We start from the raw sequence: 25,516 nt of genomic DNA, 5'->3' as shown, positions 1-25,516 counted from the left end.
AGCGTTATCAAACTGTGCAGCATTTCAGTACATATTCAGTTGAATGTAAATATGTGCACAAGTCGTAATTCTTTTTTTAATTTTACATTTGTTTATTGAGATTTGCATAAAAAATTTATATTGTATCATATTTTAACGAATATTATTTTGGATAATAAATATTAAAATATTAGTAGCAGTAAATGAAATTATTGCGAAATATTATGGACATAACTGCCTTATTATTTTATTTGGTATTTTATTCTCCTGTATCCGTTCGGCATGTCATATCCAGCGCAAACGTCCCATATTTATAAATTTTATGATGGTAAAGAAAATTATCAGCATATAATTTACACTTCCAATTAAAAAAAATGAAGTCGAACTCAAGAGTTAGAGCACATTCAGTTATAATATAAAAAAATTAAGTAATATACTAATTAACAACCAATTAGGGAAAAATCAAAATACGGAATAGCGCAACTAAGAACAAACTCTTCTCGAATCAGCCGATGGATAAAACGAAAACGTACCCGACTGCTCTAGTCAGTAGGAGTTTATGTTCAAAAGCATATCGGCCATCGGAGGATGGAACTCATTAGACGAGTAATGCGCAGCGTGAAAGACGGTTTTCGTAGGTGTTGGAAGATGAGAAGTTTTTCACGCATAACCATCAAATTACTTCTGACTACTTGCCTAAGAAATCCGTAAAATCGTTATTTGTTACCTACTGGGCCCATGCCGTCAAAAGGATAGTGATATAATATTAATTTATGTTATATGTAAAATTTAAATTAATAAATTGATACTAAAGTGTGAAAAGTCATTATTTATTATTTTAGAAACAAAAAGAATGCCAATGGTTACAAACTAACATATATTGAAGAATTTCCAAACCTGATTTATTACCTCATTAACAAAAAAAAGTAAATACAAAAAAATATTCTGTTCTAAATATATAAAAACAAATGAAAAAAAGAAGCCACTGTAGAAATACTGGTCTTTTTCACAATTACTTAATTATAAACACTTGCAATATACATACATAATTTTAACAATTAAATAATAAATATTGGTAAAGATTTTTGAGACAATATAATTTATACAAAGCACATGATCACTCTGATATTCTTGTAATATTATTTCCAAATCCACATTATTATATAATTTTCTTCAAAATGTTAAAGCCGACTTTCTTCAATTTTCAGTATATCAAATAGTTTGTGTTTTTTTTTATCAAATTACTAAACCAATCTGTGTGTGATCCAGCAACACTGGCAAGTAGCTTGGTTTTTCTTCTTTAAAATCCCTACAGCTCCGAGTAGGCTATGATTCTCAGTCTTGGCAATCTTCGACAATGGCACTCCGTCACTGTCCACGCCAGGTGTTCGAAAAACGTGCAAAAATGACACACTTTGACAAAATCGATGTGAAATTAGGGACAGTATTTATACAAATCAAAGAATGTAAGCTTTCGCGGCCGGTCTTTTGTAGTGGCACATTGGTTTCTGAGTGTGGTCTGGAATTATCTGTCTTGACGTTTCGTCTATAACCGCACTAGACATTATCAAATGGGTGTGAATTTAGTTTGTTGCTGTGCCAAACAATCCGGATAATTCTACATTTTCAGTCGGTGTAAAGGGTTATTCTAACTTAAGTTTATAAAATCTTTTATAAAAGGTATATAATTTAAAATCTCTTTCGGGCTACATTAATTATGGACTAAATTATATACCTTCTATAAAGGATTTTAAATAAACTTTTGTGATTGATGGTATAGAGCCAACTACAGGAATTTCATTTTCCTTGTGGATTATCCTAAACTGTTTTTATTTTTATGTTTTGTACGTTTTACTAACATACATAAATCAATCGGAGCGCAAACAAAAATTGGTAATAACAAATATTTATTAATTTAATGATATAGTTGAATCTTTTGATGAAATAAACTTTCAAGTTTGTAAAAATATAAATTTGGAAATAATATTACAAAAAAGCACATCATATTATATTCCTTTAGGATAAATTAGTATATTGCCATCATTTACTTTTTACACGTGTTTATTACATAACGGGCCCACATTGTTTTAAATGAAAATTTCTACAAATTTGTCTCTACATTTAATAATCATCTAGATCAAATTCTTCGGCGTTATCCATTTCGTCTAGTTGCAAACTTTGGAAGTCTACTTTGTACCGGAGCAAACCTGAAAAAATTTTTCATTAAAAAAAAATAAATGACCATAGATTTTTTATTATAACAAATGTTACATCATCAGTTATAAGATATCGTTGGCCTACTGCCAACCAAAATCTCTACTGTGCAAATTGACAGTTTCAAGAAAAACGTATTTCAGTATAAGTTTCAAAACAGTACCAAAAATTAGAAATTTTAGATTTGAGACTTATGTAGTAGCTCAAGGAGTCGCTAAAATGTTGTCTTACAGGTGGTAATACAACATAACATTTGGATTTTTCTTTACTTTACAAAAAGTAACGCACTTGTGGTTTTGGATTTGAAGTACTCAATGGACATTATATTTAAGACACTGCGAACTCAGATAGCATTTCAGTAAAATGGGCGAAGTGGCAGTTTCTGGGAAAATATCGGAGAAATGGCTGAAAATATTGTGTGAAAGCCATTTTGGAGTTCAGTTCTCCCCAGCTAAGTATAGAGCCCATCTGGTTTTCAGGACTTGACTACACAAGAGGCCAACATCCAGTTAATCTGCTTTCCAGCTCAAAGATTGTGAGTACTTTTTTCCTTATATACATTTGTCAGCCGATTCAAGTGGTGGCACTTTCAAGTTAAGAAAGTTACTAGAGAATATGAACTATAGCTAGTTAGATCACTAGCTATAGTGCATATTATATCGGGCTTTTTTTAAGGAATAACTAAACATACATGACTATAAAAAAATTCTAATGTTTTTCTAAGAAATATAATCATAACAAATTAATCAAGGAATATCATTAAAAACAAAGCTACTGAATATTTTTTGCGCTAACAAGACTAGGAAGACAGAAGCAATAAATATTTTAATGTGGTATGACTTTTTTCATGCAGTTTGCAATTTGTGTGCACATAATATAAAAAAAAACCACTTTATTTTGACAACATATACAAAATATTATATCTACTTTTTCTACACTCAACTACCTTTAATTTCGTAGAGACAGGACAAGATAGACCTTAATAATCATCGAGGTCTACATCATCCAGAGGTTCATCAGCTTGTAGAGATTGAAAATCCACTTTGTATCGTAGTATTCCTGAATACATCCAAGCAGCAAGAACAAGAGGCGAACAAATGTTAGTGTATTAGAATTAACGTTAAAGACTAACGGAAATTGTTTTAACTGTTGGTTACAAATAAAATGAACTGGATCATTTTTGGTTGAGGGGATGAATATTATTAACTCGTGCAATTTCAGTACTAGGCTTGATTATGTTCTGAAGATATTTTCTTGTGGCATTTTAATATTATTGACTATCTCTAAGTTTAAAATACATTTATTTTGACGTTTTTGATTTCCACTTCAAAAATTGTTTAATATGTTCAAAAATATCGAAGTTTCCAAGATACATGTGTCGAAATTGATCGACTTTAATTCACATTATAGAATGATTTTTGACTAGTTTCGTACTAAATTAATGTAATAATAAAAAATAACATCTCGTAAAACTGGATCAACATAAAAAAGTTGCCTGAAAAAAAAAAATGAATGTCAGGTTTCCCTGTATATAATGTATTAAAATTTTATATTGGAAGTATTCTTGAAATGAGCCTAATTTAAATGTGAAATAGTATGTAGAGTGTCCCAGAAGAAGATCAAGATGAGCTTAAAGAAAAACATAACCACTTCAACATAAAAATTTTTGTAAAGGAACAAACAGGCCGAATAAAGTCTTGTAGCCTGAACAAAATATTCAAGGACAATATATTATCTCCGGCCCTAAGACACTTCTGCACCACTAGAAAACGAATACCCAACAACTATATGCAGAGAATAACCAGCAAACTCTTTCAAACGAATATAAAGGTGAACCTTCTCCAAAAATACTTTTCCGGACGATCAGTCTATTAAGTTAGGTCTTTAAAATGTTCTTGAAGATAGTATATACAAGAATTTATAACAGATGTGAAATAGACATTGGTCCTACTCAGTTTGGATTCGGGCAAGGCTTCGACACACGTGAAACACTCTTCAGTTTGACTGTATTGCTTCAAAAATGTAGAAACCAGTGCAAAGATGTTTGCCTATGCTTCATTGATTACCAGACAGCGCTCGACTGTGTAAAACATACTTAAATCAAACAGCATTGGTGAAAGTGGGGGATGAAATTACACGCAGAACTTTCCAATAGAGAAAGGTGTAAGACAGGGTTGCATTTTGTCCATCTACTATTCAATATTGACTCTGAAGAATTTTTTGAAAGAGCCTTGAGAGATACTGAGGATGGCATAAGATTAATGAGCAGGTTGTTAATAATCTTCGTTATGCCCATGACGCAGTCATAATAGCCGACAGCCAGGAAACACTACAATATCTTATAAATAGATTAAATACAGAATGAGAAAAATTTGGTTTAAAAATTAACATAGATAAAACGAAAGTAATGGTGTTAAGCAGAATACCGAATATACATTTGTGTATAAATGTGAAAGGTAATAATATTCAAGACTCCAACTTCAGATATCACAGATATGAAGCAAAATTGAACAGTTTTGTAAAATGCTACATTTACTCAGTGCTGTGGCATGGGGTGAAGACTTGTGACAACAAAAGCTAACGTTATGAATCGCATTGAGACCTTTCGAGTATTCAGAAGATTCCTTAAAATTACCTGGATGGATCATATAACCAACACCGCCAATAGGAAGAGAAAGGAAACTTCTGCAAATAGTAGAGCGAGAAGCAGCCTACTTTGGTCACATATTAAGGAATTTCAATTTTAAAATTGTTTATGGGAAAAAGACTGAAGGAAAAAGAGGCACCAGAAGAAAAAAATACTCGTGGCTAAAGAATATTAGGGTATGGACCATCCTCGATGCCCATGCACTTTTCAGAGTCACACAAAATCGAAACGAGTATGCCATAATTGTCGTTAACATTCAGTGAATTAATAATGAAATTTTGGAATTAACTAACTTAATCCTGAACTTCAAAATCTACCCCATGCTGAAGTGTGTTTTTACCAGCGGTGTGGAATCCACCTCAACTCTAGGGTCATCATCATCATTGGCTCCACAACCCATGGTGGGTCTTGGCCTGCTCAAGGATAAGTCTCCATTCTCTCCTATTCTTCGCCTTGGCTTTCCAGTTTCGTACTCCCAACATTCTCAAGTCTTCCTCCACCTGATCCTTAAATCGTGCTCTGGGTCTGCCTCTCTTTCTCACTCCATCTTTTGGTTATAACTGTAGGGTTATATCCTATATATTGAAAATAAACTCAAGAATCCAATTTTCTGGTTCTGATATTATTAAGTTTTCTCTTAAAGTATCTTTCATTAAAGCATCTTATTGTAAATGCTTATAACGAAGAGAAATCTACAGAAAGTCAGTTGAATCCCAATGAACAAGCAATTAACCATTCAGTGTGTAAGAGTCAATATATTACAATTTTATTCTATTATAACATGCTATATAGACATAGATAACTGTTTTTGGCAAATATTCGTGAATTAATTTTAATTTTGTAACCATCAATAACCTTTTAACTAAAATGATCCAGCACATATTAAAAACCAAAACCAAAAATAGGCTTATTTCACTCACCTCCAATTCCACCAAACCCTCGAACAAATTGGGAGCCCTCTTGAGATTTGTCTGTAATAATTTCTAAAGTGGCACCGAAGTTCTTGTAATTATTCGCCAACCATTCCAGAAGAGGCTGACACTCTACCAATTCCAATTCTACACCAGTCTAAATAAATTATAAATGATTTTAATATTTGTAAAATATGTGTATGTGTTAATATGTGTAAAAATAAACTGAAGACATTTTTTAAGAATCTAGAACTTACACACATCACTTGTATATATATACAGGGTGACTGATTAGTGTGATAAAGTCCAGTAGATCCGCTATAATCACAGATAGCAATAAAAGTTAAGAAAATATTGTAGGCAACTTTGAGGTTCACATTACAAAATTAGTTAGAATATTAGAGTGTTTGATAACATAGTGGCAGACCAATCTTCTGTTTTTTTTTTTAATGGAACACATTGTATTTTATTTTATATTCGAAATCTTCTTCACTTCCCCATCACAACAACATAAAGTTTCATACAGAGTATTTACAAAGTTACAACCAATTTTCTGAGAAAATCTTAACAAGTTCAACTCCCTGTATAATTAAAATGAAACACAACAACAATGATCTATTGCTGCCATATTTTTTATTGATTGTCAAAATTTTCAAAAATAATTAATATTGCTAATTTTCTTTATATCGAATACAGGGTGAGTCAAAATGCAAGTGCATCATTTTCTCAGTAATTTTAAATAGATGTATTTTATGTCACTATTGAAAAGTACCATTACCATACTTTATTAAAAGTAGTTTTTAATTTTTCCATAAATGTTTTGTGTCCATTGTGTATGTTTTTTTTTTTGTAAAATTTATTAACATATTATTTTTCTTTCTTCTTCTTCTTCCTCTTTATAGGCAATTCTGCTTGTTCATTGGCGGATTAATACCTCTATGGAAGATTGTCAATCCATCTTTTGCGTGGTCGTCCGATATTTCTTCTGCCGATTGGTGACATCTCTTGCTATTTTGACGACACGGGTCTCCTCCATTCTGCTTATGTGGATATTTCATTCTTTTTTTTTTCTATTTTGTGTTCATTCATTTATACACTGTACATTACATTTTCTTCTGTCTTCACTTCTCTTTCGATCTCTCAGCATATTTCCTGTAATTCTTCTCAGTACTCTCATCTCTGCAGTTTCCAGTAGCCTTTGCGTTGTGGTTGTGTCAGGTCTTGTATCTGAGGCATATGTCATTATTGGTCTTACACTGGCTTTATAAATTCTTGACTTCATCTCAGTGTTAATGTGTCTGTTTTGCCATATAGTGTTATAAGGCATCCTGCCAGTCTATTTGCTTTTTGTACTTGATCTCTCACTTCTTTGTCCAGGTCTCCATAGCTAGACCGTGTTATTCCCAGGTATTTTATTTCCATTACTTCTTCAATACTGATGCCATCAATTTCTATTTTGCATCTGGTTGGTTCTTTGCTGACTACTAATGTTTTAGTTTTCTGAGATGAGATTGTCATATTAAATTCTTTTGCTCTTATGTTAAATCTGTGGACCAGTCTTTGTAGACTATCTTCATCCTGGGCTAGCAATATTGCATCGTCTGCGTAACAGAGTATTTTGATTTCTTTGTTTCTCATTATATATCCTCTTTCTTTGCTGATGCTTTTGATGATTTCATCCATGATCAAATTGAAGAGCATGGGGCCCAATGAATCCCCTTGTCTTATTCCGCTGCCTATTTCTATAGGTTCTGTAAGTTGTCCATCTATTCTGACTTCCATTTTGTTATTTTGGTAGATGTTTTCGATAGTTTTTATAATATTTAGGGGAACTTCTCTATTATACAGAAGATGGATTACATCTTTGAGTCTTACTCTGTCAAACGCTTTTTTTAAGTCAATCAGACACAGAAATGCTGGTCTATTATACTCTAGTGATTTCTCAGTAATTTGTTTTATAATGAATATTGCATCTGTAAACGATATTTCACTACAAAAACCCTGTTGTTCATCTGCTAAACTTATCCGCTGATTTATTAGCACTCATAAAATTTTAGTTGTAAATTTTAGCGTAGTATTTAACAAGTTTGTACCTCTGTAGTTTTCTGGCTGTTTTTATCTCCTTTTTTGAATAGTAGAATTAGTTCGCTCGTTCTCCATTCTTCCGGTATTTTATTGTGTTTTATAACTTTTTTAATTAATGTTGTTACTTGTTCTGTCACTGCTGCTCCACAATATTTCAGTAATTCGTTTGGTATCCCGTCTTTACCTGCTGCTTTTCTGTTCTTCAGGTTTTCAAGTATTTTCCGAACTTCCTGTACATTTGTATATTAAGTTCTTCATTTGTGGTAATTTCTGGCGTTTCCGGTTCTAGTGTCGTTTGTTCTTCCTCTGCATATAGCTTTTTTAGGTATTCAATCCACGTATCCTTTTCTATGTGTTTTGGTTTTATTAGTTCCTTTACTTCCATTCTTTGACCGCTTATGAAGCGCTATATTTCCTTTTGCAGACTGTAAAAATCATGTTCCATGTCTTTCGAAAAGCGTTGCCAGTGACCTTCTTACAGGTGCATGTGTTTCGTTTCTAATTGTCCTGTAATTATGGTATGCCTCTTGTGTTTTGGTTGACATTTATTTCAGGTAAGCTTATTTTCTTTTCTTTACATTTTTCCTTCACTTCTATACAAAACCATGGATTTCTTCGCCTTGGGAACAATTTATTTTTATTTATATTTCTTTCACAAAGAACTTCCTTGGCCGAGGCTAAGATATTAGACTTAATTTTTGCCCAGCTTTCTTCGACTCCATCACTTTCTGTGATATGTGTTTCTGCTTTTTTCGGTTATTCTTTTTTGGAATAGGTATCTTGTGGAGTCATCCTGTAAGCTTTCGACTTTTATCTTTGTGGTATATTCTGGTGTTTTGTTATCACATATATGTATTTTCATTCAGATTTTGCATAATACTAATTTATGATCGCTTTGTATTTCTGCTGATGTTAGTGCTCTTACATCCAAGATTTGAGAGGGCTATAACTCTCTATTCCTTCCGGGACTGTGGAATGACCTCGACGTGGTGGAAGGCCGAGTAATTGGTCTTGGTCTCTATTAATGTGAGGGGAGCACGACCAATGAAACCAAGAACAGTCCAAATTAGCGTCCGGCGTCGGTGCACCGGGTGGTCGCCGGACTCCGCCGCCGGACGCTGAAAGGCGCAGCAATCATTCCCAATTGCTGCGCCTTCTCCCCCCACCCAAAATCCTTCATCTGATTGTATCAATCCCTGACAAAAATTTGAAGGCCCTCAGGCCCTCACTGCCACCCTCCATGTCTACGGCATAAATCACAGTCACCAAATGGTCAACGACCAAAATATCCAAAATACATCAGACCTGAACTCCGAGTACAATCAGATAGCATCACCCACTCCTTATCCATCCATTATCCTTTCTCCCCACAGTGTAGGGTAAGCAGCTACACTGAGGAACACCAGGCGGTATACGAGCGTTGCTGCCACTGCTACCGGAGAAAACCGAGGCAAATCAAGAGGAGCGCACCTCGATAAAAAACCCGCAATCCCGGCTCGTGAGCCACCGTGACCAAGGGATGAATGGCTGCGCGGAAAGCAGTCGCAAACGGTGCCCCCGGGATACCTGGCACCCTCCCGGGGCGATAAATGCCTTAGCTGGATAAGGGAGCACTGTCCAGCTGGACCTTTATTCTTCCCGACACGTGGGAACATACATGGATACGAAACGAGAAAAACACAAGGAGAACGATGACGACCGGCACGAGGACACGGAGTGGAAACAGTTTGATGAACAGAGAGAATCGGAGATTTTGGGAAGAAGAGACTCCATAGGTGAATCACCTGCGAGGACTGATAGCTTGGGAGAGAACGGGATAATCGGAAAAAAGGCAGGGACCGAAGAGCAAAAGAGCAAGAATATGGACGACTTAAGAGAAGCTAAGGCCGTAGAAGAGAGGAGAGAAAGTGAAGAACTAAGCGCGATAAGAAAGGCGGTGGAAGAGGTCCTAAAGAAATCGAAGGCACTCCTCAACATGGCAAAGGAGCACGTAAAAACCAAGGTTGAAATTAAGACTGCGATAACGGCCCTACACAACATGTCTAAGTCGTTACAGACCAAAATGGAAAAATACCAAGAAAAACCTGAGATCCTCATAATGGAAACAATAGAGAAAAGGGACATGAGTGTCCAAGTGGAAATAGAGGACATAGAAAAGGACATGGAAAGGAGGAAAAAAAGAATGGAGGGGGAGATTGCCGCTTGTTTAGAGAGAGGTATGAGCGAGGAAGAATACGAGAAATATGTAAATGAAGAATGGCAGGAGGATGGCTTTAAAAGGACAAAAACAGCAGAGAGAAGGGAAATTGTCCCAACAGGAAACAAAGATGTGATAATTGCGTTGGATAAAAGAGAGAAAAACGAATTAGTAGACAACTACATCGCGGAGTGGACACAAAGCCACACGGGATTGGATCAACTAGTAAAAGAACAAGGTAAGGATCATACAAACTATGTCCTAAATTGGTTTACCTCTGAAATGAGGGGAGGAAGGAGCCGAAAAACCATAAATGCCGCTTACACGATCCCGATCGAACAGGGAGGATTAAACAGCTTGACAAGCGCCATGGATTTAGTAGAGGCCATAAAGGAGGTAGGGAACAAGGGAAAGAGCGAGCAACATCTCTATTGCGTAGTAGGAGAGAACATGCCCTGGGTAGAACTAAGAAAGGCGCTGGAATATAGCCTGCAGAATATTGAAGCGGAGATTACACTGGTGGTTCCAAATTGCAGGACAGAAAGAGGAAACATCACCATCAAAGGGGGCGAGAAGTTGTACGCGGATATGGTAAAAGAGGTCAGACAGAAAGTGGATGTAAAACACAGCGGGGTAGACATCAAAAAGATGAGAAAGACAGCACAAGGAGACCTACGTCTGGAGCTGATAGGACCCAGGGAAAAAATCACGGAGCTGTCGACTCAGATCGCGTCAAAAACAGGCCTGGATGTTAACTCGAAAGTTCAGGAAAAGCTGGTGCTAATACACGACGTTGACCAAACACTGGAAGATGGGGAAGTCATAAGGGCATTGGGAAACACTGTGGGACCAAGAGAGGGAGGAGCATCAATTGAAATCTGCAATAGGAAAGAGGGACGGTTTGGGGGAGATACGGTAGTAGTCAAAGCTAGTAGAACAGCAGCTGATGCACTGATACGGCAGAGAAAGGTACTGATAGGACTGGTGAATTGTAAGGTCATGGCACCCAGATACCGACCAATACGCTGCTACTCGTGTCTGCACTTCGGGCATACCAGAGACAAATGTAAAGAAAGGGCTGCAAGGGACAAATGTCTGAACTGTTGGGAGGAAGGGCACAGCGCCAGGGAATGCAACAATGCGCCACATTGTGGAATCTGCAGCGAGGACCACAGGACAGACTCGGAATACTGTCCTGAGTTCAGGAAGCTCGTAGCCGAAAGAGACTCTAGGGGAAGAGGCGCAAGTGCGCCGGCAGGAGGAAGATTAGGCCTTTAAATTCGACTCTACGGGGGATGAATTTAAAGGGTTGATAATAGTGCAGGTGAATTTGGGGAGATGTAGGGCGGCACATGATTTGCTCAGGATCAGGGGACAGGAATTAAAAGCGGACCTGCTGATAGTGTCCGAGCCAAATAAAAAGATTACAGCCCAAGGAGGCTGGATCACGGACAAAAGGCAAGATGTAGCAGTCTACATTAGAAATAGAGAGCTGGGGGTGAAAACCTGCCAGAGGAAAGCCGGATTTCTGATCCTGGATCTTGGGAACGTCACAATAGTGGCGACATATATCTCCCCTAATATCCCACTAGGAGATTATAAGAATCTGGTAGAGGAAATAGCAGAAACCATAGTAGGAAAAAAAGACTAATCGTTGCTGGGGATCTGAATGCAAAGTCTATTTCATGGGGGGCGCCAAGGAATGACGAGAGGGGAGAAATGTGGAATGAGATTATCCAGACTCTAAATTTGGTGGTACTCAACAACGGTAAGGCGACCTTCGTCAGAGGAGAAAGTCAGACACATATTGACGTCACAATGGCAACGACGCCGATAAGTAGAAAGGTGGCAGAGTGGGACGTTCTGGATGGAGAAATATTCACTCATCACAAATACATTTTGCTTAAAATTAGAGGAAACGTAACAAAACCAAGGGAGGGAGGCAGGTCGAAATATCTTGACAAAAGAAGAGTTAAAGAGGAAATCCAAGGAATGGAAGGTGAGGCCCGAAACTTCGAAGAGGGATACGAGAAAATAAAAGATATAGCAGAAAGGTGCAGTCCGCGGGGAAGGAGAGCAAACAGTCGTCCCTATTGGTGGACGGAGAGGATTGAAGAAATAAGAAGAGGCTACATCGAGCTAAGAAGAAAAGTCACGAGGGACAGAGGGAGGCATCGAGTGATGGAAGAGGAGGTAGAAAGATTAAAAGCCATGAAGAAAGAGCTGGTGCGAGAAATAAATGGCGAAAAAAGGAGATGTTGGAAAGAACTTTGCGAAAATCTTGAAAATGATATCTGGGGAGACGCCTACCGAATAGTTGTCAAGAGTTTTAAAGGGACAGGAGGCTTCTTTAAGATCGAGGAAAGTCGAAGGAAAGAACTGGCTGAGGCTCTTTTCCCACAGAGGGAAGAAGTAAGATTTATACCACTCCAATTAGAGACACCGGTGACTGAATTCACAAGGGAAGAGGTGACGGAAGCTGGCAAAACGCTCAAAGCAGGAAAAGCGCCTGGACCGGATAGAGTGGTACCCGAGATAATAAAAACCATCATTGAGGATAAAGTGCAATGGGTACAGGATATTATGAACAACCTGCTAAGAAGACAAGAGTTCCCAGGAGACCTGAAAACGGCAAATCTCATACTTATCCCTAAACCAGGAAAGGAATTAGAGGAGCCCGGGGCGTACAGACCTATATGCCTGTTAAATACCTTAGGCAAAGTCTTTGAGATTCTTGTGAAGACAAGGCTAGAGAGGGAAATAATGGAGAGGGGTGGCATATCCGACCGGCAGTATGGGTTCAGGAAAGGGAAATCTGCGGTAGAGGCTATAAGCAGGATCAAGAGGGAGATATCCATATGTAGGAGCAGATGGATGGTGGCTTTCTTCCTTGATATAAGAAATGCTTTTAATAGCGCTAGCTGGGAAATTATCGTCAGACTACTGGGCGACTTAAGGATATCTTCCTATTTGCAGAATTTGGTTAGGAACTACTTCACAGATAGATGCATCAACATTGCGAGAGGTAACTCTATGAGAACCACGACAGGAGTGCCGCAAGGCTCCGTACTGGGGCCATTGCTTTGGAATGTTCTTTACAACGAGATTTTGGAGACCGACCTGGGCACCGGCGTACAGGCAATAGCATATGCGGATGATCTGGTGGTGCTGGTGGAACACGATGAAAACTGGTCAATCATGCAGAGAGGGAATCGAGCCCTCAACAAAGTGAAGACGTGGATGGGAAGCAGAGATCTCATGTTAGCGGCCGAGAAAACTGAAGCTATGATTCTCAAGGGTCCGAGGGCCAGAGACCATATAGTTTTTGTCCTGGAGGGAGAAAGGATCGTACCTGCCAAAAAAGTGAAGTACTTGGGAGTAGTCCTAGATACGAGGCGAACTTTTGGCGAGCACGTGAAATATGTCGTTAGCAAGGCAGAGGTGAGGACTGCGGCGCTGACAAGGATTATGCCCAATGTGGGGGGTCCGGGGACCGCCAAAAGGAGAATTCTAATGGAAGTGGTCCACTCTACTATACTTTACGCGGCACCGGTATGGCAGCAAGTGCTTAACATCAAGAAATATAGACGAATGCTAGAGAACGCCCAAAGGAAAGCACTACTAAGGGTAGCACGTGCATACAGAACAACATCAACGGTGGCCATACAAGTGATCGCGGGTGTGTTACCCATCCACTTGATGGTGAAAGAAAGGGCAGAAACCTACGGGAAGGATGAGCAGGAGAAAATAATAGCCAGGAATAGGAGCATAACGGAATGGCAGGAAGAATGGACAAATGAGCATAGAGCGGCCTGGACGAGGGTATTAATTCCAAATATCGCAGACTGGATGAAGTGCGGGGACAGAGACACCAATTACTTTTTCACCCAGTTCCTAACAGGGCACGGCTCCTTCAGGGCCTATCTAGAAAGGATAGGGAAGGTTGCGGATGGAAATTGCACAGACTGTGGAGTGGCTGACACGGCCGAGCACTGTGTATTCGAGTGCAGAAGATTTGATGAGGACAGAAACGAATTGTACAGAAAGCTAGGTAGGGTAAGTACAAATACCATAATGCAGGTAGCAATGAGAGGAGAGACTGAGTACAAGGCAATATTGGAGGCAGTAACTCAAATTGTCAGAAAGAAGGAGATATTGGAGAGGAATCTACAGCAAAGGTAGGTAAGAGAGTGAGAGAGAGGGCGAAAGAGAGAGAGAGAGAGAGGGGATGGGCTATTCATGCGATGCACCGGTCTGAAGAGGACCTACCGCATGAGTAGCCTGTATAAAAGGGGGTGGACTTTAGTTGGCAGGCAGGGAGCTATGGGTGTATCTGTGAGCACGACTCCTCTGGGGGGACTGCGTGCGGATGGATCCTTCCACCCTGAATCCAACTCACGCCAGGTCATCCTTAACGGGGACACGGCCTGGTACGGTCTTTAGAAGATTTACCACCAAAAAAAAAAATAACTCTCTATTCAACAGAATATAGTCTACCATAGATCTTTATCCTCTACTGTTTTCAAAAGTGTATTTGTATTTTTCTTTGTGAGGGAAAAATGTATTATTAATATGTATCTCGTTTATGCTGCAGAGGTCCGTCAGAAGGTCTCCGTTTTCATTTCTGATATTTTCGTTATATTACTGTTTTATTTCTGGAACTATATCATTGCCAACACGGGCGTTAAAATCTCTGTTGTTTTCTGGTGCATAGATTGCTATCACATTCAGAGGTTTGACATCCAGTTTAATTTTTATACTTACTATTCTTTCAGAGGTATATTTACATTCTTGTACTTGGTGTAAACAATTTCTGTGTACTAACTTTAATATTTTAACTTTATTTTTCTTTCTTTAAAAATACAATACAGGGTGTTACATTAAAAAAAAAACAAGTTTGGTCTGCCACTATGTTTTCTGATGTCTCACGAATGTGATTATGAAAAAAATCTCAGAAATATTTTTCCCAACTCAGACTGAGGTTTTCACCTTGTCTAGTGTTTGATTGCACAGGGTAAGTAAATATTTTTAAGCTAATAACAAAATCATCAATCAGAGCTGCTAGGCTCTGTTAGTACTTTAAACTGATAAACCCGACTTAAGTTTCTATTTTTATATATACTATATTATCTCATCTGTTGTCTCAAAATCACTTTAACTTTTAGGGTTTATCAAACGTTGTGCTAAAGACTTTCTAAATATTCCATCCATAAAAATTTTGTATTGTTCACTTGTGAGACCCCACCTAGATTACTGTTCATGTGTTTGGTCTCCTCACTATAACACCCATATTCAAGCTATTGAGAGAGTTCAACACAAATGCTTAAAATTTGTTGCATTTAAACAAAATCAGAGGATTGAAGAAATTAACTAATCCGACGCATGCACAAAGATCTCACTATATTTTATAGTATACTGCACTCTATTATTTTTGGTACTCAACTATCGGAAAAAATTAATCTCCATGTTCCCAGTAGACAAACAAGGCTAAAATCTTATGTTAGACCCCATTGCACAAACTACAGATTTCCTTCACATCTAGAACACCAAGGTTTGCAAATCAATATTCCCAAAGGTTGGATTGTTATAGTATTCCAAAAGAATTTAAAGCTCAGCTTAAGACCTGTGTGTGATAGCTTGATGTCCTTGTGTTTTGTACATTATTTGTTAATGTTTGTTATTTACTGTTCCTATTTTTATTTTTTGTATGATTAAAATTTTTAAATTTAATTTAAGTAGGTTACGTTAAAAATCTTCTGTAATTTATCAATAACGCTTAAATTGTATTTTAGTTGGGCGATTGCCACTTGAAAAATAAAATAACATAAAATTATTTGTATAAATTAAATGACGGCGCATATACAGACCCGTTGGACCGGACTTATAAAGATATTTAAAATTTATATTTATTTTAATTTACCTCTTTATCTGTAAAATGTGATTTATCTTTTTCCTGTTCAGGAGTTAAATGCAGTATAGTTTCCGAACCCGTAGTATGGTTTTTCAATACATATCGTTGAATATCTAAATTCTCCCAACAGATTAGTGTTTCTACAGCACCTAATTCCAAGCCCCTAAGGGTATCTTCAACTCCAAAACAGTATTTCCCCGTATCTTGGCTAATTTCATCGAAATATCTGCCTATCAGTTTCTTTTCTTGGATAAACTTTACATTTTGAAGCGATTCAGCTGCTAATTCGATGGCCTGATTAAATCCATTCTCACCACCATACGAGACATCTACTAGTTTGATTACTTTAGCTTGTAACCTCTAAAAATCAGTAAATAATTAGTAATTAATTAAACCAGAGACAGAAAGTAAAAACTTACTGGATCAAACATATCAGATTGACTAAGTTCAGTCTTAAAATCGGCACTACCAGCCAAGATGAGTCCAGCTATGTTAGGTTTGTCATTTGTTATAAATAATTGCGTAGCTACTTCTGCTACTTTTCGAACATAGTTATGACGTTTTTCCATTCTCAGACGGGCAAAACGAAGTGCAGATTGACCTCCTCTACCGTGTTTCTTGGGTAAATCGACAGTAAATTTGTGAAGTACCTAAAAAGTAACAATAATTAGTAAGTTCATAAAAATATCTTAATTTCTTTAACCTAAATTACAAAGAAACTTAAAATTATTCACAGCCTAGTATTCTTTAAGACCATAACAATTTATTACATAAACATTAAGGTGTACAATCGCTAAATTGTTGTTTTTATTTAATTCTCAAATGAAGATTTACAATCTGTTCTGTTTGGACAACAACCAAATTTGGTAATTCAATCAAAGAGAAATTAACATGAGCGAAAATTACTTTCCTATTTTTTTTTAATTTACATGTATTTAAGTAACTCGAACCACTTCCAAGAGAAAAATCCACTACACTATATATCTAGACATTTTATCCGTAAAATCATTAATTTTACCCAAAAACACTTGAACTAATAAGATCGAAATCCATGAACCCAATAAGTACTTGATTTTATTACTGCTATTAAGTCTGTGTCTATCAATAGAATTCAGTCATATTCAGCTATGTATACACACTAATTGTTCTTTATGACAGTGAGAAGTACAGAGACCAGAATTATCCAGCAGCTCCTTTCCACATACATAATACACACATGCACATAATTTGTATGTGACTACTTTTATTGCTGTTATTGAAGTTATACTTCTATACGCGCGCTCCACGTTGGAAATTTGTATTGGGAGTGAAATCATTACATATGTAAGATAATGAGTAAAAGAGTGACAGAAGATATATTTTCTCTCTCTTCCTCTCTCGAATATAAAAATATTCCTTTTGTATATATAATTTAATACATTATATAAAGATATATATACATATAATATTATATATATAATAAAATATTTATTAATATTATTATTTATGTGATATGTTTTGTATTATTTATTAAATGTTCATAATTATATTAGTCTTTTGTATTTCAAAATAATAATCTCAATTAATCACTGTATGATCCAGAACTATCAATTTTGAAATTCGTTTGTGTCATGTCCTCGGTAGTATAGTAGTCAGTATCCCCGTCTGTCACGCGGGAGACCGAGGTTCGATTCCCAGTCGGGGAGGACTTTTTTATTAATATTATTACATGGTAAATTAAACATATATGCATAAGTAGAAAGTTATGTATATTATTGTCATTTTTAAATACTTATGAATATTGCATTTTAATTTGTATTGTATTATTATATTAATAACAAAATAAACAATGAATTTTACTGCAGTATGTGTAAAAAAATTTTTGCATTCAACTCTTTTCATATATAATATGAAAATAAAAATATACATTTTCATCAAAATATTGATTCAATCCTTCATTTACTATACTCCTATTACAGGTCAAAAGTTGTTTATTAATTGTTAGTAAATTGTTATTAATTCTCTTTCTGCTATGTCTTACCTATAGCATTACATATGTAATGATTGTGCAGATTGACTTCCAAATAAATTTGTAACGGCGAATGCGTGTATAGAAGTGTAACTTCCACCGGCAGTCCAACTGGACTGCCACACCCGTTTTTATTTCTAATAATTTTGGAGATGTGCTAATTGCTCGTAATCATATTTTCCGAACTATGAGAGAGTTATTGAAGAGGTGCTTTATGTCATCCTGTAATAAAAGCACCCTAATTTTGACATATATGCATGCGCAGTTTTGTGTCCTTTATTTTTGTCCTTTAATAAAATACATTTTTCTGGCCTGTATTTATACAGGCCAGAGAACTTTTATATTTTGATGTCAAAGAGGGAGACAGACATCTAACTTTACTTATATTTATGTAGATATTTAATCAAATTTGTTGTATGTTCTGTTTTATTTAATGACTATTGTTTTTAGTATTATTATTATTCTCAATTAGTAAATCTTCATTATTGTTTTACGTTAACCAATAATATTCTTAAGTAACAACTCTATTTCTTCATTTGCGCCAGCTAAACTAGCCATATCTAATGGTTCTTCAACATTATAAGAGGAGTATTATCGATTATCGAATTCTTTAAATAAGAATATGTATTTAATTAAATTAAATGTTTTACTCTTTTTAATGATCTTTATTAGACTGATTTATTATCTGATCTATATTATACAAAAATATTTATTTTCATTTGTCAAAATAAAAGATTTCTTCAACATGTTCAACAGCAATAACTCTCTTTTAGACATGAAGTATTTTGTACTTTATTAAAGGATCCTGCAATAAAGGCGGCTGTCATCTTATGGTTTCAATAACTCTTTATTCAATTTTTTTTTAATTTTTTCTATGAACCACTTTAATATTTCCCACTTAAATACATTTGAATGGGAGCTAGCTGAACAAAATCTAACATCAGCCTGTGTGAATAAATGTACACAACATAGTCAGAATCACTACTATTCCATTTCGAAGGTTTAACTTCAGGAAGGCCAGATGGGCTCAATTCTTTGATGACTTAAATAGCAAAGTGAATAAAAGCTACCCATCCATGAAGACCTACAGGAGAAATCACTGAGGTAGTTAAGAAGATATTTTGGAGTCATATACCAGAGGCTGCAATACAGCACAGGCATTACATGGGAAACAAATATTTATGAAATAATACAAAATATCTCTATGAAAACAATTCCTTTAGTGAAAGGATTATCGAATGTGGGACCACACTGTTTCAGATACTGAGCAAACAAGACAGAAATAATGGGAAGAGAGAATTGACCTGATTTACACAGCAGCAAAATAGCCTGGAATATCATAAACAGATTTAAGAGATCCTACAAAATAGCATGGTATAAGTAATATACCTGCAAAGTGGGTAGTCTATCAAATGTTTTTAAATGACAAAACTAAAAATAAAACACAAAAACTAATAAAAACTCCTCAATGCGAATCTAACTTTTTTGCACTGTTTAACATCAATGAAGGAATGCTTGAACAATGGCCAGTCAACAGGAATTGATGACCTATTTACTGAACAGATTAAATATTTTGATCTTAGAACCAAAAAGTAGCCACTGTGTTTATTTAATAATTGCAGTATATCTTATGGCGTAAAGCAAAAGTAGTTAGTATCTATACATAAATCAGGCAAAGATCATGAAACATCAAACAGCTACTGACCAATCTCATTGTTGTGCCACTTAACGGAAATATATTGAGCTCCAGTGTTTGTAGAGGAAGGTTGTGAAATTAATCAGATAACTGACGCTGTACTGATATGCTGATGACCTGCTATGACGATACAATCGCAGGGTTTCCATAACATCAAACGAAAGTTTGAAGTTGTCTAGACAATATGTCCAAACGCTCCAAGAAAAACTAACTTGAAGTGATAAAGGAAGAAAAAGACTTTCAACACACAGACAAACATAAATACCTCGGAACTTACTGACTAAGCACCAGTATAATAAGACAGAAAGTTGCCACCATAAATGCCTTCATAAGAAAACTGACCGCAAGTAGTAGGAGTGCATGTCCTGACAGTCTTGAGAATAACTCAAATTTTCAAATTCAAATTCATTTATTGATGTAATTTTGCCAGTAGCCTAACAAAAATTTTGCCGTCAAAATAGAAGCAGAACAATAGTTCTATTAAGAAATCTTAAATTCTAATTACTTAAAAACACACATTAGATTGAGTTAAAATAGTTTAAAATTGAAATTTCAGATATTCCTCACTACTATATAATACATTTTTTGTTAAAATTTCCTTAATTTTACTTTTAAACGGAGTTATGGGAAGATCATTTAAGTTATCAGGCAATTTGTTATAAAATTTAATTGCCCAATACCCTGATTCAGTTTGTTTGACACCTCTTGAGCCTCCAGTAGGCTGGACCAAGATCACACCTGTGTCTAGTGTTATGATCATGCAACTCTTCATGGGAAAGTGCCCCCCACTCCTCTTAACAAACATAAAGTTCTCATAGATATAAAACCCAAGGTCTGCAAGAACTCGTAAGCTCTTAGTATAGAACATAATAAGCTGTTAGTAAGATCTTGTGTGAAACACCTGATGCGATAGGTTTTTACTCAGACAGTAAATATGTGGACCCCATTGAAGCTTGGGGTCCAGGTGTACTCCAAGGAACTTCACACTTGTCACATCTGCATTTTCAGAATCAGTGTCCCTAGAGCAAAAACAGCCCAGTTGGTTTTTGCTTCATTAAGTAGAAGCCTGTTAACACAGAACCATTCTTTAGTATCCCACAGTGCAGACCTGGAACCTCTAAGAGAGCCCTCAAGTGTGTCAGCTGTGAAGGAGACTAGACAGGTAATGTGTTTTTCAATAGGAGGATCTGCCGGACCATTCTGGAAAGCCACCTATTAGACACTCTAGAACCCAAACACTTAACACTAAAACCTAGACAAACACTAATACTAATAGACTTGACTGGAAGACCTTAAATTATATCAGAACTGGCGTAGTTGCCATAAATATGAACACAATGAAATTGAAATTTTCATTATTCTTATTATGTGTAATAGTAATATTTATTAGAAATGCCTCACAATATTCAGGTAGATCACTCCATTATTACAGACAAACTATGTTCTACTGATGTATAGTTTTATCTTGAATGTACATATTATAATTTGGTGAGCTACTACAAGATTTTAGAATGGTAGTAAGCAAAATATGCTTCAGAAGCTACAAATTAAGCGATGTTAAAATATTAGCTATTGTATACACATATTGGAAAATCAGGAGGAATCCAAATAAAACATACTAAAATTAAGCAAATAATTTAAAAACATAAAAAACTTATTACGCTTGTGTACTTCATAATCTAGATAATAATCTACTTCTTTTTACTGGGAATAAGCCAATTTCGTAGAATAAACAAAGCATAAAACAAACTTTTCACTCACCTCCCTTGTGTTTCCTTGTAGCGTACCAAATAATGCACCATTACCATCCATAACTATAAAACCAAATTTATTATCATCAGCCAATAATGCCGTCAGAGCTTCTGTATGGAACTTATTGTCACATAAATACAATGAGGTATTAATTGGTTTGAATGGTTCAAAATCTATGTTAACTTTCTTTTCCTTTCCTTCATCAGTTACAATAGTTCCACAGTAAATGACTAATCCATTAGGAGGGACTGAAAAAAAAATCAATTAAAAAACTTTATTTTACAATGTTCAATACAACAGTGATACAAAATTCAATAAAAAATATGTAATGTATTAGTTTGTCAGTATGCAACTTTAAAATATTGGTGCTTTTACTCATAGTCAAACTAAGATATGATCTACCAACACAATAATTCAACTGGGTAAGGAATTATCAATCTATAAGCAATAAAAAATAATTTTGTCAACAGTATTATCTGTTCCTAAAAATAGGTATCACACTAATCCTAACACTAAACTACTTATTAACTGCATTTAATTATGCAGATACACAATAAATTAAAGATTCTTAAAGGCTTGTTTAAAATTACACAATTAGGTATAACTGTAACATGTTATAGATTCAGGGCCATTCAAGAATAAAAGGTAATGAAATTGTTGACAATGTTGCTAAATTAGCATGTATACTTGGAGAAAAAGTAAACAAAAGGTGGTTCCAGTGACTGATATTGATATCAGTATCTAGTATCAGATATCCAGTAGAAAAATAACTGGCAAATACATTATAGTGAATGTTACACAGGCTCAAACTTATATCATTGCGTGCCTAAGATACCTCCAGGAAGATGGTTTTACATACAGTCCAATTGACACTTTATAAAGACCATTAACCAATTAAGATTGGTCTACCCAAAACTGCACTTGTGGTAAAATTGGCAATCTAAAACATTACATTATAATGGGACCAAAAGAGGGCAATATAAACAAGTTTTATAACTTTCAGAAAATGTGAAACTGTATTATTGCATATATAGTCTTTAATAAGTGCTTCGTATGTTTAAATTTAAATAAATCAAAGTATGTGCATGAGATATCATCAAAGTTTTTTATTCATTTGAAAGGTCTCTCTATTGTATTATGTATGGACCATAAGATAGTTCAAAAGTCCACTGTGGCTTTGTTGGTTGGTAATCATTTGAAACATCCAATTTTCCATTACACTGATGCATAAATCAGCCTGAAGTTGACTGATGATGTGGGTTATGTTGGCTGTAGGGGTTTGTGGCTTATTTATTGGCATACATGCTTTCAACAGGACAACATTGTAAATTCTGCAAGAACAATTTGACTGAATTGTCATCTCATGTGGAGGTAATGTAAAATGGTCACTGAGATTGTGTGATTTGACCCCTTTACTCTTTCTTGTAGTAGGGTATTCTAAGTCACAGATCTATGCCTATAAACTGCAAACCACAGTGGCCCTCAATGCCAACATAATCCCAGCCAGATTCATAAACCAGAGTTATGAAAAATTGAACATTTTGGATGAGCCCTACCCAGCAAAGACTCAGCAGATATTAATTTGAATGATATCATGTTCCATGGCATCGAGAGGTGTACAATCACAAATTAGTCCATTAATTTGTAATCTTCCATTAATCTTAATTTCCTGAATTTGTATAGTTTCACAGTGTATAATTGTGAAATATATAAATTAATAGCTTAATTACAATTTGTTCAACTTCCTGCAAACTATTGCTTAATATTTTATTGAGGAAATGCCTGAAGTCATTGCAAAAGTCAAAGGTTTTGTTTTATGCAGACGACAATACACTATTTTGATGAATTGTAGCATTTTAGTGAGATTATAAATATAGCTCCGGGACTAGTTTGGGAAGCAGTTTATTATAAATTTTTACCTCAACAACAACTAGAGTGTAATTATTCAGTAGCTGTCAAAAAACTATTTTACTCCATGACTTCAACATTTTATTTATCATCAGCGATTGAGAAGAATCGAACAAAGAGAATTTAGAAACAATTCGAACTTATAACTACATTAGAATTTGTCCAAGGGGCATTTCAAATGAATAAAAAAAATATCAATATCTCACTAGTTCAATCCAGACAGACATCAGGTATTTTTCAATTTCCAATTTAACTGACCCACTGCCATGCTTTAGAGTGCATTTAAAGCCTTCGGTCCAAGCTATGTAAGTAGTCATTAATATTAAAACCTGAGACAGAAGGTTACATGAATGGAAGATCTACAGTAAGCCAGTTGGCTATTGTCAGTAAAAAATCTTGAATAAATCTTCTCATTTTCAATTAAATGTCTGATGTCAAGAATTTACAAACTTTTTCCAAACATTTTCAGTACCATCTCATAGTTCATCACAGTTTTTGATATATTTTTTACTTTGAAGTCCCATAGATTTTCAATGGGTTTCAAGTAAGGGTTTTTAAAAATCGGGCATATTTTAAATCGAAATTACATAAAAAAGAACGCTTTGCACCGAATAAAAATCATTGCACAATCATTAGTAAGTGAAGCAGAATTCATTGATATAAATTTCAGCTCCGTAGACATGGTTCCTTCCGGCTTATTACACTGGTACCGAAACGGTAGGTAATTAAAATGGAAAATAACCTTTGTATGTATCTACGGAAACAATAAAATAAATCTATAATTCATATAATCCACTATAAGACACTTCACATAAGAGATGGCCTTTCTAACTGTATTCATGAAGATTCATTATGTATTTCTTTAATGATAGTCAAAGAATTCATTTAATTAAACAAAATTAGAAACTGTTCAAAAAAATCTGCCAGCATCAAAAACATATGGAAATAAGAGTACTTAAAAAGAAACTAGTACTCACCAACAAGAATAATCATATATATGTACTGTTAAACACACACTAAATATGTAGTATTGTGACAAATGATAAACAAGTAAAATAAAAATTCTATAAAAATTTTCCTTGAGGAGTCAGAATAAGATGTAAGCTGTAAATTAAACCTTGGTTTTTTCCATAAGTTATAAATCATGTTGTCTTGTGTGTCATTTACAAACTGAAAAGAGATCATATTTATGCGATCATAATGGGTTGAAATACTTATTGTTTACATTAAATTTATGAATTATAATAAAAAAAAAGAATGCCCAACATTAAGATTGATTGTGGTGGTTATTAAATTTGTTAATAAACGTAACACTTACCCTTAGTATATAGTTTTAAACGGTGCTGGACTGATGTGATAGCACCAAGAACTGAAAGTCTATTTACTCGAGACTTAATATTAGAGGCTGTACCAAATTCATCGGCTAACATTTTGCTTACTCTAGATATTTGATCTTTTGGAGGAATTATAAGTGAGATCATACTTGTTCCATTCCTAAAATAATAAAAACATTTTAAATTGTAATTACAATATGGTTATTTTTCCTACATACCCTCTTGCTAGTTCCAAACTTTTTATAAGTTTCTTTATTTTCCATATTTCAACATTTCTATCGGCAGATGTTTCTTCTCCAGACATTTTGATAAATTAATAGACTAATTTACTGTATATAAAATCCAAAAACGTGTTCTTAAAGCAAAATGGCGTGGTGTCAGCCTCTTAGCTGATCAACAAGAGGATCCAGGAAAGTCACTTTTCACTAGTTATTAACTGAAACCAACTGGTTTTAACTGGATATACACGGCCTTAACTGTAAATTCAGGTGAAGAACAATATTCTGTTTAGGTGATTTGGCATATCCAATTGATAAATTCAGATATCTGTCATAAAAAACAAAAATTTGAAAATTGGTATTTTATTTTGTCCACCAAATTTTGATAAAATTTAATTTCAAATTCACCCTAAATTGTTTTTGGGTTGGCAATATTTTCTTAATTAATCAAAAAAATATCCTTAGTGGTATGTTCTACTCAAACCCAACTACACCACATGAACATTTCGAGAACGGTGAGTCGGTGAGAACGATGTAACTAATTTGTGTATCAGACAGAAATAAAATATGATTTAGTACACCCGTATAGACATAAAAAGAACAAAAGTACTGCCGACCTAACAGGATTCTTCAAAAATATGAGTGTCATTTCTTTA

At 35.1% G+C, this 25,516-nt stretch overlaps 1 protein-coding gene across 1 annotated transcript; it reads right to left on the bottom strand.

Moving 5' to 3' along the window:
- Positions 1 to 795: 795 nt before the first annotated feature.
- eRF1 (eukaryotic release factor 1) lies at positions 796 to 25,263 on the bottom strand. The gene is made up of 7 exons (XM_072520133.1): positions 24,861 to 25,263; positions 24,627 to 24,802; positions 21,410 to 21,648; positions 16,364 to 16,594; positions 15,954 to 16,304; positions 5,761 to 5,908; positions 796 to 2,186 (listed from the first exon to the last, which is right to left on the bottom strand). Exons 1-7 carry the CDS (start codon positions 24,944 to 24,946, stop codon positions 2,101 to 2,103), a joined length of 1,317 nt encoding a protein of 438 aa, XP_072376234.1. The 5' UTR covers positions 24,947 to 25,263; the 3' UTR covers positions 796 to 2,100.
- Positions 25,264 to 25,516: the final 253 nt, after the last annotated feature.

Source organism: Diabrotica undecimpunctata, chromosome 1 (genome assembly GCF_040954645.1).
Source record: "Diabrotica undecimpunctata isolate CICGRU chromosome 1, icDiaUnde3, whole genome shotgun sequence".
NCBI lineage: Eukaryota > Metazoa > Arthropoda > Insecta > Coleoptera > Chrysomelidae > Diabrotica > Diabrotica undecimpunctata.
This window is presented reverse-complemented; position numbering and strand designations above follow the sequence as displayed.